The 18,306-nt window shown below is 42.6% G+C and overlaps 2 protein-coding genes across 2 annotated transcripts; both read right to left on the reverse strand.

The window, feature by feature from the left end:
• Positions 1–492: 492 nt before the first annotated feature.
• LOC128734953 (uncharacterized) lies at positions 493–3,659 on the reverse strand. The gene is made up of 4 exons (XM_053829371.1): positions 3,630–3,659; positions 3,392–3,567; positions 1,968–3,319; positions 493–1,907 (listed from the first exon to the last, which is right to left on the reverse strand). Exons 3-4 carry the CDS (start codon positions 3,312–3,314, stop codon positions 1,455–1,457), a joined length of 1,800 nt encoding a protein of 599 aa, XP_053685346.1. The 5' UTR covers positions 3,315–3,319; positions 3,392–3,567; positions 3,630–3,659; the 3' UTR covers positions 493–1,454.
• A 4,770-nt stretch (positions 3,660–8,429) lies between these two features.
• LOC128735086 (uncharacterized) lies at positions 8,430–18,237 on the reverse strand. The gene is made up of 3 exons (XM_053829571.1): positions 17,957–18,237; positions 17,715–17,892; positions 8,430–10,625 (listed from the first exon to the last, which is right to left on the reverse strand). Exons 1-3 carry the CDS (start codon positions 18,083–18,085, stop codon positions 8,575–8,577), a joined length of 2,358 nt encoding a protein of 785 aa, XP_053685546.1. The 5' UTR covers positions 18,086–18,237; the 3' UTR covers positions 8,430–8,574.
• Positions 18,238–18,306: the final 69 nt, after the last annotated feature.

Genomic DNA, 18,306 nt, shown 5'->3' on the forward strand with positions numbered 1-18,306 from the left:
TATTTTGCTTGCATGGTAGTCACTTTAACAGCTTGGGTCATTCGTGACTTTTGTGGGGTTGGGATTTGAACCCGGGTTCTCGGCGTGAATGCTAACCACTACGCCGGGACTGACCCATGGTTTACAAATGGTAATAAATTCACATAAATATAAATAAAACCGGGCAGACAAATTAATTGAACCGTCAGAAGAAGCGGTTGAATCGCTCGTGTAGGGGTTGGCGCGAAAGATGGAAGTCGAGTATGGATGCTACTTTGTAGTTGCTTTGCAGTTGCTGAAGAGGTTAGGAACAACTGTAGTGTCTATTTTATGCCTACAGATGCACAAGGCACCGACGGTACGCGTTATCCAGCTGTTTACCAGTACCCTGAGTACTAGCGTATTGATTTTGAAGCTGCCAGCCCCATCCACAGTACTATGCACGATAATAGGTATATCATATTCAATAGATTGAAAAACAAAAGCATTTTATTTGATTACAATTTTATTCGGTGAGAAAATAAGTTCTAAAAATATAGTATTTTTCTTTGTTCGTTTTCTACTCAATGGTGTAGTGTTCAATGACACATAACTCTGCATTCACAGAACTGTTTCGTTTCAATTTGTATTTATGCTGACCTTCGTTGGACTGGGCTAAGCCTATAGGCCCGAATCTTAACAGTTATGGTAATGGGTAGGTAGAAATAGGTAGTCTTCCTCGAAATGAATTGAAAACCGTTTCTTATCTAGTTTTTGGTAACGAACGAGAAGTATTATTTTTCCTTTTCGGGATTACTAGCGTGAAAAAAAGTTTGCTATAGCTATAGCTATATTTAAAAACAGAAATATAGCTCCAATCTCTGATTTGATTAGATCGGCAACTTTTGATAGGTGATAATTTATGTGAAATTGAAAAATGAAACATACGGTTTAAAAATAACTACATTCAAATGATATTAATCACAGTGAAGGGAAAAATGAAAGTTTAAAATTGAATAAAACGCATGTGAAGGTGTAAAAACTTTAAAGAAATGGCACTTCTGCAAGCAAACCATTCTCAGAACCTCAATACACTGAGGAAACTGATTAATTTTGGTTAATTTTGATATTATGTGGCCACTGGCCAATTATAATTGTTTAAAGAGCAATAATTTTTATATGCTTGCATGCTTACAAGTGCCACATCGATGTTTCAAAATACTCACTTTTGTGCCCTACGTTTTTGTGTTTCGTATTTTATTACGAAAATCCAACCGATCGGACATTGCAGTGCAATATTCGAAAAATATACGTCTATGTCTATGCCTATATTCGTGAATATACAATAAAAAAGCGATAAAGCTAAACACGATTCCTAACATTCCGAAATCTTCACAGATTTTTAACACAGCCCGGCACACTAAACAAGTCTTTTTTCTTTCATAAAAATGATAGTGTTTAAACTCCGATCAACCTACCTAACGTTTGCCAATGTCTTAAAATGCTGGAGCAGTTGGTTGCCTGATGAAAGCCCGTTGCGAGGTGTCTGCAGAACCCGTTGAGTTTAAAGATTCGTTTCGACCATTTGTACCGCCGTGGCCCGCCTGGTCTTGCTCCTGGAGACGTTCCATCAGCATCTGCTGCCTGCGCTTTTCATTGACCATTTTGAGGTAAACCTTGACCGCAATAAAAGTTACAGTCAGCACTCCGCAGATGATGCCAACGATAGCCCAGGGGGAAAATCCAGACTGTTCGTAGTATATGCCGGCGACGTGGCTTCGATCTTGAAGGGCACTTTCGGTGTTTTCGCCAGCCAAGATAATCTTGTTGTTATCGCTAGCTGACACGATACGTGGTTGGTCGCGCGTCACTACCGCCGGTAGCTGGAATCCTAACGCATGTGGACCGGCTACACTGCTCAATTGCGGTACGTATTGAAGGATGATATCCTATGAGAATAAATGTTACATTAGCGACTATTGTTACACTTTTTAAACATCTTTAAGTACCTGAGATCTCACGTGGCACATTCGAGTCAATTTCAACATACCGATGCCTCCAATTTCAAGCACTTTTTTGTTCGATAACCCGTAATTAATTTCAATCATTGTTCGATTAGGCACTGCATAAACCCACCGATTTGGATCAGCCAGCTGTATCCAGATCTGATGCCTTAGTTGAAAGCGACTGATCCGGCAGTCCGAATCGGCGTTTGTTTTGTTGAAGAAGGTCGTCACAATGCAATCCTCAGCCGTGGATAGGTTCTTCATCAAATGGTTCATATTGCAAAGAGCAAAATCATTCAAATGATTACAGCTCTTATATTCGCCGTAGTTCATTACCATTCCAAGATGATGAACATTGTTATAAACCAGTACATCGTTTTCCAATGGGAACATTTTGAGAATACCCTCCCGTATCGTAGGCACGCTGGTTCCTTTAAGAGTCGTATAGTCTATCTTATTACAAAGTGGCAACAAAATATTAACCTTCATTTTACAGTCTTCTACAACGGCCATAACTTTCGAAAGCGAATACATCTTGATGACTTCCCGAAGGTTCAACTTAACAGGAAAGGTAAAATCTTCTGGTAAGATTTTTTGCAACTTTTGAAGTTCTTTCAGCAAACGAGTCGAACTTACTATGTCATCAGTGAGAGACATCGAGCTAGAAGTTTGCAACAGTTTCATGAACAGCTCCTTTTTCCGAATTATCTTATTAAGCAGAATATCCATCATCAACAGTTGACCCTCTCGACTATAATCGATCGTCTTAGGATGCTTCGGGTCAACCTGGAACATATTTCCACTGAGTACTGCAATCGCCGAATTGGTGCTGTTGAAAAAGTGCTCGACCGTTGATGTTTGTACAGTAATTTGGTCATCAACCTTCTTGAAGTTCTCATCGATTTCGTCTCGATCACTGCCATCCATCAGTCCAAACCAGGACTTCAAGATACCACGCTTTTTTCGTTTGTTTTCACAGAAACTTCCCAGCAATTCTTTGAAGTCGTTTAGTTCTTGTGTCAAGTCAATAATATTTCCAATGCTTTCGCAGCTATTGGGAAACTTGCTTTTCAAGTCTCGGCATGCCTGAATCAGCTTACTAACACTTGCATTGGCCATCACAATCTCATCCACGAACTCTTTCAGCTCATAATTGGTCTGCAGCGTCCAAAAGCTAACTTGAATCTTGACCGGTTTCAGATTTTCAAAATAGATTCCATCGCTGTATATCGGGATGTTATTGACCGGAAAATCCATATCACCGCTTATTTCCAGCGTCGCCACATTCAAGATCAACAAAGTACTAAACATCACGTAAATACACATGTCGTACGTGTTTTTTTCTACCATTTTATCTAGCCGAAGATAAAGGAATAGATCTTGATTGAATTACAATTTCAATCATATAAAATGTATAAAATACATACCGAAGCGATCGATTGAAGAGAAAGGAAAAAAATTTCATTGGTTTACTGCTTTCTACATCCGTTTTTGAAACTTTTGAGGCCTATTAGAGCAATATAAAAACCATCGGTAAAGGCGTAGTTTGATTCTTCAGGTTCTTTGTGACAGAAATGCAATCAATTTCAGTAAATATAAATATCTATAAATATATTTATCAAATTAATATACTTCAGCTTCATTCCCCAAGAGAAGATTACTCACTTTTTCCCGAATCTCGACAAGTCGACACACTGGACGATGTTTATTTTTCTAAAACTGAGTGACTCAGTGACTGTATACATATGCACTCTTAAATGATTCAACCTAATTATGAGTACAAACCGATCAATTTTTGAGTTTGTTCAGCATACTTTTTTTACTCGAGTATCCAGCTTTTTACGAGCCATAATGGCGGACGTGTTCGTAATATTTGAACAGCATTTTTGACATTTCCCTAATACATCGCACGTTTTCTTTCCGTGCGTTCACGGTAGAACTAAAGGAATGCACGGAAAGAAAACGTGCGATGTATTAGAGAATTGTCAAAAGTGCTGTTCAAATATTACGAACACGTCCGCCATTATGGCTCGCAAAAAGCTGGATAAAGGAGCCATCAAATCAGGGGTGAGAAACAAGGAGTTTCCGGTAAAGCGTTACAAAAGTAAGGTACTTTTGTAATCACTTACGAAGTAATCAGGTAATCAATGGTAATCAGTAGAGTAATCAATGATAATCTTAAGTAATCATTGGTAATCATGATTAATTTATAGTAATCACAAGAGATTGATTACTGATGGTAATCCGAGGTAATCAGTAAAGTAATCAAAAGTAACTTTTGCTGTTGGAAACCCCTTGGTGAGAAACAAACGTCAAGTATTGCATATTCTCGAGGCTCGACCTACATGTCAAAAGGTTCAAATGTGAAAATGACAGATTCACTTTGCGTTTCCTCTCTTAAGGCCCAGACATAATGCATGCGGATTTTACAACGTTGCGGCAATTTGACATTTTTCCCATGGGTTTTCTGTCAAATTTCCGCAACGTAGTAAAATCCGTATGCATTGTGTCTGGGCCTTTATGCTTATTACGTCGGCATAAATGCATTTCAGCCCGATTATTTTCTTATGTCGTTTTCTTTTTGTGGTATAGCTACACCGTTTGGTGCTACACTTTTATACCCTAGACAGACATACAATTGTACCAGCGTTGTACCTGTACAATTGTATGTCTGTCACCGTGTACAACGATAGAATCACGCAAGCAAAGTGGTACAACGGTGGTATCTGTACCTACTTCTTTCACCGTTGTACGAAGCTACAACTGCTCGATTTTTACTGCGCGCAGCGCCAATGACTGGTAGTTGTGATAACAAAAACTAGGCAGAATTTTAAACTAATTATTATTTTGCAAGATTTTGGCAAAGATATAACGCTAAACGCTCGGCATCTTGAAATTTGTGTTAACATTTCGTGAATAGGAACAAAAACCAACGCTTAGACCATGCAATTAGAGATTATCGGTGATGAGCACAACCACGTACAACGTACAGCAGTATGTCTGTCACCCTTCCGTTGTACATGTACAACGCTGTACACGTACAACGCTGGTACAATTGTATGTCTGTCTAGGGTATTAGCTGGATAATGAACGCTCGCGGTGCAGTAGCAGTGATGTGGTATAGGTGTGTTGGTGTTTTCCTATCTGCACCAGCTACACTCTCTTTTTTTCTGGTGTAGCTGGTGCAGAAAAAGTGTAGCAATGGTGTAGCACAAAAACACCCCGCTGTCACAAATGTCATTCCCATACATTTTTCGTGTAGCCAACATCTCATCTAGCCCACAACAAACTTTGCCTCGGACAAAATGTATTTGTGAGTAGCCCGCTCTAACTTCAGCCTCGGATGAATCTGTATTGGTAAGCTCCCGAACAAAGTTACTTTTTTTGCTTTTTTTCTTTTTGTGTCGGACGTGTAGGAAGCGTAAAAAGATGTTAGCTACTTCTTCACCCTTCAGTTTCATACGCCTGCACAAAAATCGCAAAACGAACAGTTTTGGTGCAAAAAAAGCTACACCGGTGTAGCTACACCACAAAATCGAAAACGATATTAGACTGCGGTGTCCAGTAAGACGCAAAATGCGGGATACCTGGGACATCAAATGTTTCCGAATTTTGATTAATCCTCTTGCTGCGACGGTGGTAACGGCCTCAGAAGATAACCGCAAAATTAAAATTTAGGTTTTCTGGTTTGTGGTTTGACAAAATATCAGTTTTGTAGCGTTTTTGTGGTGGAACATAATTGAGCTTGCTGACGTTTGCCGCACGCACACATCGACGTGCGATATGTTGTTGCGGTTGTTAGATTTTACATTGATTTTACACGTTTGTTTTTGTTTTCCCCCAGTTATACCCCGGTAAAAAACATACTTTTGAGTGAAAAACGATAAGTTTTTGTAGCCTTTTGCACTGGGCTTAGCAACAGAGCTGCCACAAATACAGATATTTGTGCATGCATAAATTTGGGACCCATCAATTATTTCAGTTGCTGTGATTTCTGGCTCTACTAATGTTCCTGAATTTTATTGTGCCTGGCAGCTAAATTTGGATTATTTTCCCTAATGCCAATATATATGTCGAAACGAAACAGCAACATTTCAGTTGTTGCTCTTTCTCTCTCTGACTACAGTAATTTCAGTATGTCGCAGTTTGATCGCAGTTAGGTGCAATCGCAGTTTCAAACTGCTGAGTTCAGTTTGGTGGGAAGTGCGGTATAAAGTACTTCATAAACTACTTATGTTATTCAAAAGATTAGATCGAGAAAATAAAATACTCCGGAGAAAACTGTAGGGTCCCAAATTTATGCATGCACAAATATCTGTATTTATGGCAGCACTGCGTAGCAAGCTCTATTATGTCGATCTGATCGTTTTGCGTACCCGCACGGAGTTCGTACCTTTGTTCGAAGTTCATTGGATTATAGGTAGCGTCATTTATGGCAGCCCTGCTGGTGAAGTGTCCGAAGTGCCAAATTATCGCGTTGTTTTGTTTGTTTTCTTCTCTCACCGTGTCCGGGCGTTTTACATTTGCGGCTCAAATTTTTAATTTCTTGTTTAAAAATTCTTTAGAAATTCTACCGAAGTGATTATTTAAAAAAGAAAGGAGTCAGAATATAACCGATTTACGGCAAGTGATCGGTTGCAACTAAAGTTCATAGATAAAGTAACAGGAAAAGCAGTTCGAAATGATTATTCCTGTTCGCTGTTTCACGTGTGGCAAGGTAATCGGAAACAAATGGGAGGCCTATCTAGGATTATTGCAAGCGGAATACACGGAAGGGTAAGGAATCAATTTCGGAATATCTATGAATGTATGCTTACCACTATTTTCAACCGCAGTGATGCTTTGGATGCCCTCGGTCTAAAACGCTACTGTTGTCGCCGAATGTTGCTTGGACACGTTGATCTGATAGAAAAACTTTTGAATTATGCTCCTTTGGAAAAGTAAACTCTCTTGCATCGTTTATTGATTTTTAATATGTAAGTTATAATAATTAAATAATGTAAAAAGAAGTATTGAAATATAATTTTGACGATATGTCCCTTATTCCTTGCGATCATAGGTTAAGTTCAGTTTTAGCTAAGACACCAACCGTCATTATCGAAAAATTAGCTTCATTATGTGCTAGATGTCGTTTTCGAAATTGGTTTCGAAATACGAAATATGCATCATGAATTCGAAGAAAATAGACTTGTCGAAATCGGTCAAGTTGACTGCTCCTGGTATTTTAACTCTCCCAAAGCGAAGGCTTTGTTGGTTGGAAAATAAGTCGTCCACAACAAGAAAGCTCAGGGTGCATGGTCTCGCTCGAGGCTGCAAATTAGAGCGCGACGGCCTTTTTCTCACAGTCAACTCATCGCATCTCATTTCTCTCATTTTCATCTCGTCTCACCCAAAGTCACTTCAACCTCACCAGCAACACCCCCCAAGTCCAACGAGCAATTCTGAAAGTCACTTCGGACTGTCCTCCTAAGTACATCCATAACCTCACCTCACCTCACCTAACAGCTCCAATGAGAGTTTTACAGTCAAACAACCAGAATTTTCCAGGCGACTCGAGGTGAGATGACATTAGGGCTCGGGGTCTCGAATTCAATATCAACAAAGTTCTTAACCGGTGGCGGCCGAATATAATAACAAACGTTTTTAGGATGATTCACTGGGAGGTGGCAATGGGCTGCTAGTATTTACTTGCAACCCTCCTTCGAACGCCTAAGGCCCGCACAGAGTGAAAGCGACTGTAACCCGACGCGTCCGTCGCAGTCGCTTTTACTCTGTGAGGGTCCAATAAGGGAAGAGGTAGCTCCTTGCCAGACCGATGCGACGAGGTAGTATAGAAACGAGCCACGATTTCCAGCAACAGAGGCCAAGATCTTGGATTGGCAGATGATATCGATATAACCAGAAACTTTTCGATGGCAGAGACAATCTGCACTACACTGAACGTAGGGGCTAGGATTGGGGTAAAAATAAATGCTTCCAAAAGCAACAAATTGAAAAGTAATGCTGGGTTCAGATGATCTTAATGGATATGAACTAAAAGTGGTAGATGCGTTCGTTTAGTGACCGCAGACAACGAAACGAGCAAGGAGAACCAGTGGTGCATTCAAGCCGGTAATCGGGCCTACTTTGCCCTTTGCAAGAGGCTACGACGAATAAGCATACTTCACTGGAAGCTGGACTGAAAAACCCAGCGTGCAAGATAGATCGAACAGGTCAAATACGACTTCTGGACTCTGACATCTGGGAAATCAGCGACGCGTGCCCCAAGATCGAGTTGAATGGAGACGACTGCTTGAAACAGTATACAGGCCACCCTGGCTTTATGACGACATCCTCTGAAACACAACAGTCATCACTAAACCAAACCGACGCATCACAGAAAGAAAACTTATACCTACGATAAAAACACAACGCTAATGAAACTGTGATAACGCACAATCGAGATCGATCCATCTTATTCTAATACTTTATTAGAAAGAATAATTGTGTTTCTTAATACAATAAATCCAAATATTTGCTGCAGAATGTAACGGTTTACGTAAAATACCTGCCCCCTTTTCGCAGTTTCGTCGATTCGCTTCAATGCTTAGATACAACTACTTAGGGTATATTAATTCAACCGGGCAATGGTCGTATTATTTATCTGTAGATGTCGTCCGGATGGGCTAACGTTGAGAACTTTTCTGCCGGATGTTCCCGGAGATTCACCAGAAGTACCCGGATATATTCTGGTCGGGAGTTGAAGAAGTTGAGAGCGTAGAAGGGAATTTGATGACCCATTAGTACTGTTATTACCGCTGCCGCCACCCCCATTACTGCTGCTGCTACCGTTGCTAGTACCATCGATGCTAGTGGTACGACTAACGGCAGATTGAACGATGGTCTGCACCTGCTTCCTCTGAACGATAATGCGCTGCTGCATCGAAGTAGTAGTAGTGACTGAGTTCACTGTAGCAACACTTCCATGCGGTGGTTTTGGGGCAATCGATCGCGGTTGATTGGTGTTACTATTCAATAATTTTATGGAATTACTGCCCACAATTATTCTCCGAGGGTCACTTTTGGCAGGTGATTGCTGGTTTGCCGGTGGAGATTTCACCTGCGAAGCAAGCGCTGGCACCCTTCTAGGAATGGTTATGTTTGCTGCCCCAGGTTGCGATTGATGATTAATCGGTTGTGTTACTACTGCTGTCCCTTGCTTTCCATTGGATAGTCTGCTCGAATGTTGAAAGCTTCTAGCAGCATGCGACTGTTGAACCAAAGATTGTACATGCGCAATCTTCAACGGGGGTATAGAGGTTGGCGGGTTCACGGTTGGAGTTGGTTGTCCATTTATGGCGGCAACATTTCTTACGGTCAGTGACGGATTCGTCGTTGACGAAACGACCGTTGCCTCCGTACTGTTCGGAGACGAATAGTGTTTTCCAGTGGAAGCTATAACTGCTGCCCTCTGTGCGGATCGTCTAGCAACAGATTGAAGCGCTGAATTGTTATTTACCGCTACGGTTGGCGTGCTGGATGCTTGCTCTGCTTCGTTTTTTCGCTTACTGATACAAATCAATTTCTGAGCTCCGTTTATTTTGGCTTTAATGAGATATGATTCATTCTCGTCAATTCCCCGAAAATGTTTGACAATGTTCAAAATATCAGACTCGCTTAGCGCTTGGTGTTCTGCATTGATCAATTGCGGTGCACTGGATGTAGAGACTGTTGTAGGGGGATTGACTACTACATCGTCATCATCTTCGATTTCAATTACCTCTACTGGAGGTTCTTCAACAGTAGATGACGATTGGACAGGGACGCCAAGGAACGTTTGCGCAGTGCTCGAGTTAATTAGCTGGCTCATCGGTTTGACAGATATAGCCGGTCTTGGCCTTGCAGAGTCGTTTCGATACGCCGTATCGATAACTCGACTGTAAACTTCAGAATTAGTCACAATCCCATTGTCGTCGGTGATTTGAATAGTTCCCAGATTACTACGGCTACGTTCATCATGCTCTTCTGTTTGTCCGTACCAACGTTCCAATAAATTCGACAGTTCTGCATCTAGAGTGGCTTCTCCATCAATATGGGGCACTTCAGCTGGTGCTGGCAACAACTCTGGCAGAGGAAGAATTCTTAAAGTGTTTCCATCCGCCGTTTGTATTGTTTCTACAGTATCTTTTTCGGCATTTTGTACGGATTGCAAGGTCGATGGCTGATCGGAAACAGCCGTCTTCTCATTCACGGTTGCTTTTACGCGTTTAAAACTAGATTCCGCCATATACTCCTCATATTTTCTTTTCTTTTCCTTTCGGAACCGATCGCGCTTTTGGCAGTTGTGTTGCACGTAGCTTTCGAAAAACGAATAATATCGTTTGCAGAATGTACATTTGTAACGACACTTTTCGCGATGAGCATCAAACCCGGTTTGATCCTCAAACTTCGTCATACATTTGCTACAAAACAGCTGGATAGGATACCATATATCAAGGAAGCTGTCGGAATCTTCCTGATAAATTGGGCCGGATACTCCTACGTAGCCCAGATCGAACGGATCTTGCAGTGAATCACGGAAAAGTTTGCTGCGCATGCAGTCCTCTATCGTGAGTAGTAGATCTACTGGCGTAGAGACAGGCGGACAGTATCCGACATTCGGATCACACCAGGGTTCGTTATCTGCAATGAGAAAACAATAGAAGATTATTTTACGAGTGCACTACTTGGTGTAACATCTTATATATAGATTTGAGCTTTGTTAATTGATTACTAGATCACCAATCAGTCCAAAAACTAAAAGCAAAGCCTTGGGTATAAACGCCTTTAATACTTGACCCTTCTTTATCACACACTACACGGCCGGTTATTGGAGTATAGGATTGTCTAGTGTAACGTTCCTTTCAACTCCAGAAATACCGCCCATCCGAAATTCCAGCATACACAACTCCCATTCTTGCCTTCTCGTGATGTAATTTAACTATAATGAGTAACGTCTTATCCTTGATCTAATAAGCATCTGCACTCCATACTAGGAGCGGCCCATAACAGCATCTGACCCAGAACAGGCGGCTAAATCCAGAAACGTATTGTCTCGAATGCTAAGATGGCAGTCCCATCATGAGAGTCGATAGCACTAGCACTTGCTTAAATACGACTACGAAAAACCAAGAAAATTTGAACATTGGGTGTGAACCAAACACCGAAATAAGGACATGGAATTAATGGAATGAAAGTCCATACGATATAATCGTTTTAACCGAAACCTGGCTTGGCGAACGAACCCCCTCCACACAAATCTTCGGACCGAACTACGAAGTCTCCCGTTGTAACTGAAGTGCGCACAACAGCCGAAAATCAACGGGCGGCGGCGTTTTTCAGTAGCGGTTCATTGCAAACTCAAGGCCTCTGTCTGAGAACACAACGACTTGTTACCTGTTGAGCAAGTTTGGGTGTCTATAAATTTATCCGATCGCTCTCTATACCTGTGCGCTATCTATTTCCCACCGGATCGAGTAAGGGACGCCGTACTCCTCAAGGCCCATATGGTATCGGTCTCCATCTGTTTTTCGGCAGCCTCCGCCTCTGATAATTTGCTAATTCTGGGAGATTTTAATCTCCCCGGGATTAATTGCCGTGAACGCGGCAACGGCTATCTGTTCCTCGACTTCAGTTCTGAAACTCCTCCCCCGATCACCACCGAGTTGTTCGACTGCTATACTACAGCCACTGTGCAGCAAATTAACAAAATCACCAATGAAAAAGGACGCTGCTTGGATCTCTGCTTCGCAAGTGTTTGCAGTCAGGCTCCAGAATGTATGTTGGCGCCTGCTCCACTCGTTAAAGATGTTCTCCATCATCCACCGCTATTAGTTCCGATTTATCAACATTCACCATGCAAATCGACCGACTCACCCTTGTCTATCTATTACGATTTCAACCGCCGATTTTGATGCGATCCAAGGTATACTAAACAGTATCGACTGGAACGCAGCCTTGGAAGAGAACAACGTAAATGCTGCCGCCTTGACCTTCTCGCATATTTTAAATTATATCATCGACCGTCACGTGCCGAAAAAGACGATACGCATAAAGCCACACCTGCCTCGGATAAACGCCATGCTACGTCGCCTTAAATCTGAAAGAAAGGCTGCCTTGAGGTGGATTTCAAGGTATAAAACCCAATCTCTGCGAAACCACTATCAGACTCTCAACAAGCGCTACAAAAAGTTAAGCCGACACTGCTTCCGCAAACACCTAAACAACGTTGAGCGTAGACTGAAGCGTAACCCCCAGTCGTTCTGGAAATATGTTAGTGCACAACGGAAAGACGACGGTCTTCCATCAGCCTTGTTCCTTGGAAGCAACACTGCGACTAAATTGGATATGGTTTGTCAACTGTTCTCGCGGAAATTTTCCAGCGTCATTGTCGATGAAAGGCTGTCCGAAACAGAAGTATCGACTGCTTTAGTCAGCGTTCCAAATCACAGCGATTCTCTCACTAACCTGTCTATTGATGATTCTATGATCAAGCAGGCCGCTTTGAAGTTGAAAAGCTCAACTTCCAGTGGACCGGATGGCGTACCTTCAATATTTTTAAAGAACTGCATTGATGCCTTGGCTGCTCCAATCCGACGTCTATTTAACTCCTCGATTAGCTCAGGCATATTTCTTTCTGCTTGGAAATCCGCTTACATGTTTCCAGTGTGGAACAAAAGAAACATAGACAACTACAGAGGTATCTCTGCCTTATGTGCATTATCGAAACTCTTCGAGCTCGTTGTGATCGTGCCAATTTCCTCGTTTGTCCAGCAATACATCGCTGATTCATGCCGAAGCGCTCAACGTCTACCAATCTTCTAACGCTCACTACGTACGTAACGGACTGCTTTGACGACCCATCCCAGACGACCGTTATCTACACTGACCTCTCCGCCGCCTTCGACAAGCTAAATCATCAAATCGCCGTTGCAAAACTGGACAAACTGGGCATTGGAGGGCCGCTGCTTCAGTGGTTTAAATCGTATCTGACGAACCGTCCTATCAACGTGTCTATCAATGGCTTCACCTCACCGGCTTTCCCGCTTTTTCTAGAGTCCCACAAGGTAGCCATCTCGGGCCGTTGGTCTCTCTTATTTATTTCAACGACATCAACTTAATGCTCAAAGGTCCTCGGCTTGTGTTCGCCGACGACCTGAAACTGTTTTCGAAAGTTAACGATTCATCGGACACTCTCGCACTCCAGGAGGAACTGTGGATATTCGCTGGATGGTGCAAACACCATCGCTTGGTACTAAACCACGACAAATGTGAAGTGATAACGTTCTCGACAGAGCTGAACCCTATAATATTCGATTACCGATTTTCAAGCGTACCCTTACGCCGTGTAGATTGCGTCAAGGATCTTGGGGTACTGCTGGACTCTAAATTGACTTTCAAACAGCATGTTTCATTCGTTGTCGACAAGGCCTGCAGAAACCTGGGATTCATCATGCGTATCGCCAAAAACTTCAACGATATTTATTGTTTGAAATCACTTCTGTGCGTTGGTTCGCTCCAACCTCGAGTATTGCGCACCCATGTGGAGCCCGTATTACCAAAACGGCGTCAGTCGAATAGAGTCGGTGCAACGGAGGTTCATCCGCTTTGTCCTCCGTAGGTTACCATGGAATAATCCGTTCCGGCTACCAAGGTACGAACAGCGCTGTAGTTTAATCAACTTGGACACCCTGCAAACACGTCGGGACGTAACTAGAGCCGTCTTCGTATCAGATGTTCTGATATCCCGGATTAACTGTCCTTGGATTCTAGGAAGACTCGACATCTTAACTCGGCCTCGCTTAACGCGGAACAATTCCTTCTCACATATACCGCGCCGGTGAACTAATTACAGTACTTCCGGTACTATAACCGGCTTACAACGGTACTTCAACCGTTTTGTGTCCTACTTCGACTTTGACGTCAGCCGCAACGTGCTGAAAATCCGATTTTGAACTCTTGCTATTAGTTTTTAAGTAGTCAGTAGCATAGAAAAATCTGTTGACTTTTAATTAATAAACAAACAAATAAAAAAATGCTTGGTAGGTACTTGAAACTGAAAATAGTTGAATTTCGTGGGTAGCTGCTCGAGCAGCAAAGCCCCAAAGGTTCGGCATCGAGGCACTGCATACATTAGTCACGAACGTTTGATCAGAGCGGTCGACCCACCCACGAGCTTTATAACAATGGGTAGCGTAGAATGCAGGATAGCATGAAGCACTTCCCACAAAAATATCCAAATCCACATGAAGCTCACCAGATTAACAAAATGGAATATATCGACCATTTTTCTCGAACGTCACCAACATACATTTCGTACGGGGAGCGGTCATTGACTCGGATTATTAACTGATAGCACTGCAGTGTACATGTGTGCTCTCAGCTATCGATGGTATAACATTCGCGACAACGCCTCCTCCTCGGCTACACATTCGAAAATTGGACAACCCAGAAGCTGCCCAAAATTATGACGGCTACTGGTCTGCCTTCCTCTTTGGAGAAAGCGGATGGGCCGACATACGCTCTGCCGAATAAAACCCCGAGGACACGAAATGACTGGTTTGAAAAGGAATGCCAGCAAGCGATGGAGAGGAACAAAGAGTTTGGACGAGCATTATCACGAGGAAAAATTGGGCATAGTGTCGACGAGGAAAACAGGAATAAAAAATTAGAACTATTTCGAAGGAGATAGTGGAATAGCCTTATGAGAGCTACCTACATCTGGTACAGCTATAATATGTGTAGGGATATGGGAAATCTAGTCACAAGCGATCGCAAGGCAGCCTACAGTTGGAAGCAGTTCTTCGATAATTACATTAAAGGCCAACAGGGGGAACGAAAGCTAACCTGGGGAAGCAAAACGAATAGCGTTGCGGCACTCGATCTCAAGGAAATCCGGTGAAAAATTGGAAAACTGAAGACTAAAAAAGCCGACTGAGAGAATCAACCCCCGGCAGAATTCTATAAATAGAGTAAGGAACCCTTAGTAATGGAACTGCGTTGGATAATTTCCAGGATTTAGAGGAATACATGGAAGAGGTAGTCTTGGACCAATCGAAATGATTGCATATTTCATTGACACTCTCAAATCTCTCCGAATCGTGCAGAATATTACGGGTTGCGACAAGCGTAGGCATGATTTTCCATAACGTTAGCCAAGTTCTAGGCTTTGCAGGCGACTTCGATATTTCTACTAAAAACTTCGTGTCGGCGGAGGCGATCTATGCCAGGCTGAAACAAAAGGCTAGTAGGACCATCTGAGCATTACCATGAGGCAGAATTTGTCCAAGAATCGACGAGCCTAAGGACAAAACAGCGTCAGGAAGACGGAGATCGTCAAAAACTCAAACAAATATTCCGGGCTAATGACATGCGCAAAAGTGAACCAATCTCGTAAAGGATACACACCGAAGCCTGATATGAGTAGGAACGATGAGAAACCTGGTCACAAACGAGCGCGAGGTGAGTCGACAGGCGGAAGCAGTTCTTCGATGAGCATCTCAACGGCGATATAACAGAAGGAGAAGTAACGGAAGTTAACCTACTGTGTTACCTGACTCACTGCGAAATGCGTTGTATTCGCGGGATCGTGTTGGTTCGAAAGGTTTCGAAAAATATCGCCCTTGTATCGAAAATATCGTTAATTTTGATCACTAAAAATAACATACTTAAACATTATATTTCATGTGCCAGTAGTACGCAATAATTGTATTGTGAAACTGAATTGTTATTTATGCAACTTTTTACAAATTAAATGCAATAACAAAAGCACAACTTATAAAAAATCGTTTGTTATCGATATTAACTGAATATGCGTTATAAACGAATAAAACGCATGGTTACGTTTTATTTCAATAATACGCATATTCGCAGTGAGTCAGGTAAAACAGTAGGAGTGCCTACAAACGATAACAGCGGTCCGCGCACCGGTTCCCGATCTCGAAGAGATCCGGTGAGAAAACGGTCAACTGAAAAATAATAGCTCTGGGCAGAACTCTACAAAAATAGCCAAGAACCGCTATCAACTGCACTTCATTGGTACTACGTGCCCACGCATATTTTAGGGGATTTCAGGGCAGCATACGATACAGTTGAGCGTTTTCCGGACAAACTGGCGCAACTGATCAAAACTACCATGGAGCGAGTGAAGTGCTACGTGCGTGTTTCGGCGGCACGCTCGAGTCCTTTCGAACCGTGAGGGTTGCAGCTAGGAGCTGGACTGTCCTGTATGTTATTCAATATCGCTACTGAAGGTATGATCCGGCGAGCGGCATCGAAACGAGAGGAACGATCTTCAGCAAGAGTAGCCAACTCCTAGTCTTCGCAGACGACCTCGACATCATTACTAGAAACCTTTGGACGGCGGAGGCAACCTACGCCAGACTAAACGGAGGCTAGGATAGGGATACAACTTTGCTCACGGATGACATTTGTACACATGCCGTATTTGAACGAAAGGTGTTGCGGACTATTATTTGGCGGAGTACAATCGGATAGCCAAGATTGGCGTAGGCGTATGAACCACGAGTTGCAGGCACTACTTGGAGATTCCCATCGTAAACCTGGCGAAAGTTGGAAGACTACGGTGGGCCGGCCACGTCGCTATGATACCGGACTATGCAGTGAAATCCATCCTCTTTAATAACCCCACCGGTACCAGGTATAGAGGGGGCCACGTGCTAGAAAGCTCGACGAATTGGTGACGGGAGGCAAGCTTTTGATACAGCAAGAGCCTTTCCCCCCCCCCCCCCCCCCCCCCTGTGCTGCTAGAAGAGGTGAAGATTTAGACACATATTCAATGCGAATCACAAACATATGATAAATAGAGGCTTAAGAGAAAACAACGCTCGCCTCCCTCCGACAGTCATTACTGGCTCGGGAGGATTACGGTGGCCTCACATGAATACGGCAGGCGCAGGAAGATTTGGAGACGAATTTTTGTTACAACACGAGCTACCTCGCCTCTGAGCTGTTAAAAAAGAACACTGGTTTGAAGAGGATTTCCAACAAGGGTTGGGGAAAAGCAGAGCTTGGAAAAATCAAGCATTTTCTGCGGAAGTTTGGTCAAAAATCGAACTTAGAGCAAATTGATCACGATTCTGTAGAACCGGCCAACTGTCGGCGAAATTCCACAGAGAAATACCTGCAGCGGCCCTTCAAAGGCTAACTTTCAGGTTTTGGGAAGACAAGGGGTTGGACAATGATTGAACATATGTAACTCGAATTTCCACAATGTAAACTATCACATATACCCTTAACCTCCTCGTTGTGCCAACCGACATAAGAATACAAGTAATCTAAGGAAAGATACCTACAACCTTTCATTCGCTAAGTAGACTGACTAATTAAGCAACTGCGGTGACCTCTGCCGACTTTTCCAACGACTAAAATTATTTTCGTCGCCAACTGGAAAGACTCACACGACACACCTAGCCGACAAAGACCAAACTAAATTCGACCTTCGGTATAAGGCTTTCAAAGGACGCTTGCGCAAAAGTGTTAGTATTATAGCCAATTGCAGAACTGCTATATTTTCTCTACCAATTACAGCTAATTTCCATCACAACGCAGCAATTGTAAAATAATCTTCACAGATGTCGCACCGACAAGTTCAGAACAAAGAACACTATTTCGAAAATTAAATCGAAGGTTTCTGTCTACACTAACCACCATTTTACATTGAACAGAAAAATAGCTAAACATTCCGAAAGAACACTTCTAAATTGTATTTACCTTCCAAATCGGGTTCATCATCCTCTGGAAATGCATCTGCTTGCGATTTCAAGATTGCTTGATTTACCAACACAAACTTCTGCTTATCCCGGAACAAGTCGCGGTGTTTCTTCAAATTTGTAGCCTCCTTATAACAGGGTACACAAATATACTTGGAGCCACGTTCGGAACGTTTGATCTGCGGAGTTCCAACAATTTCAAAAGATTAGACGGAAAACCCATTAAATGCACATTTAACTCACATTAAGACCATAAAGGTCCCGAATAAGCTCGCCTACTTCTTGCCGCTGCTCTATATCGATGTGGGTTGCCTCTTCGTTAGAGGCATCTTTCAGGCACAGTCTACAGCAACCGGTAACATCCAATCCCATTGAAGCAAAAATGCCGGACGTCTTATGGGCAATGTGGAACGGGTCCCCGGTCGAACGGTCAACACTCAAGCCAATCAATTTCGGTTGCACGAATTGAATACGTACCGTAAACTTTATTTTCTTCACACTGAAAATGTTCGTCAGGGAGAAAGCCAAAACAGACACTAATGAAATAGTAATCGCTCTCGTCTTTCACGACTCACTGACAGTTATTCGTTTTC

This window comes from Sabethes cyaneus, chromosome 2, assembly GCF_943734655.1.
Source record: "Sabethes cyaneus chromosome 2, idSabCyanKW18_F2, whole genome shotgun sequence".
Taxonomy (NCBI): Eukaryota; Metazoa; Arthropoda; class Insecta; order Diptera; family Culicidae; genus Sabethes; species Sabethes cyaneus.

Bases quoted from the DNA above. Each gene is read 5' to 3' on its own strand.
- LOC128734953 (XM_053829371.1), bottom strand. From the start codon at position 3,314: ATGGTAGAAAAAAACACGTACGACATGTGTATTTACGTGATGTTTAGT. The intron at 1,908-1,967 runs GTACTTAAAGAT...TTATTCTCATAG, and splicing joins TGTGCCACGTGAGATCTCAG to GATATCATCCTTCAATACGT.
- LOC128735086 (XM_053829571.1), bottom strand. From the start codon at position 18,085: ATGGGATTGGATGTTACCGGTTGCTGTAGACTGTGCCTGAAAGATGCC. The intron at 17,893-17,956 runs GTGAGTTAAATG...GGAACTCCGCAG, and splicing joins GGGACCTTTATGGTCTTAAT to ATCAAACGTTCCGAACGTGG. The intron at 10,626-17,714 runs GTAAATACAATT...TTCTCATTGCAG, and splicing joins TGATGAACCCGATTTGGAAG to ATAACGAACCCTGGTGTGAT.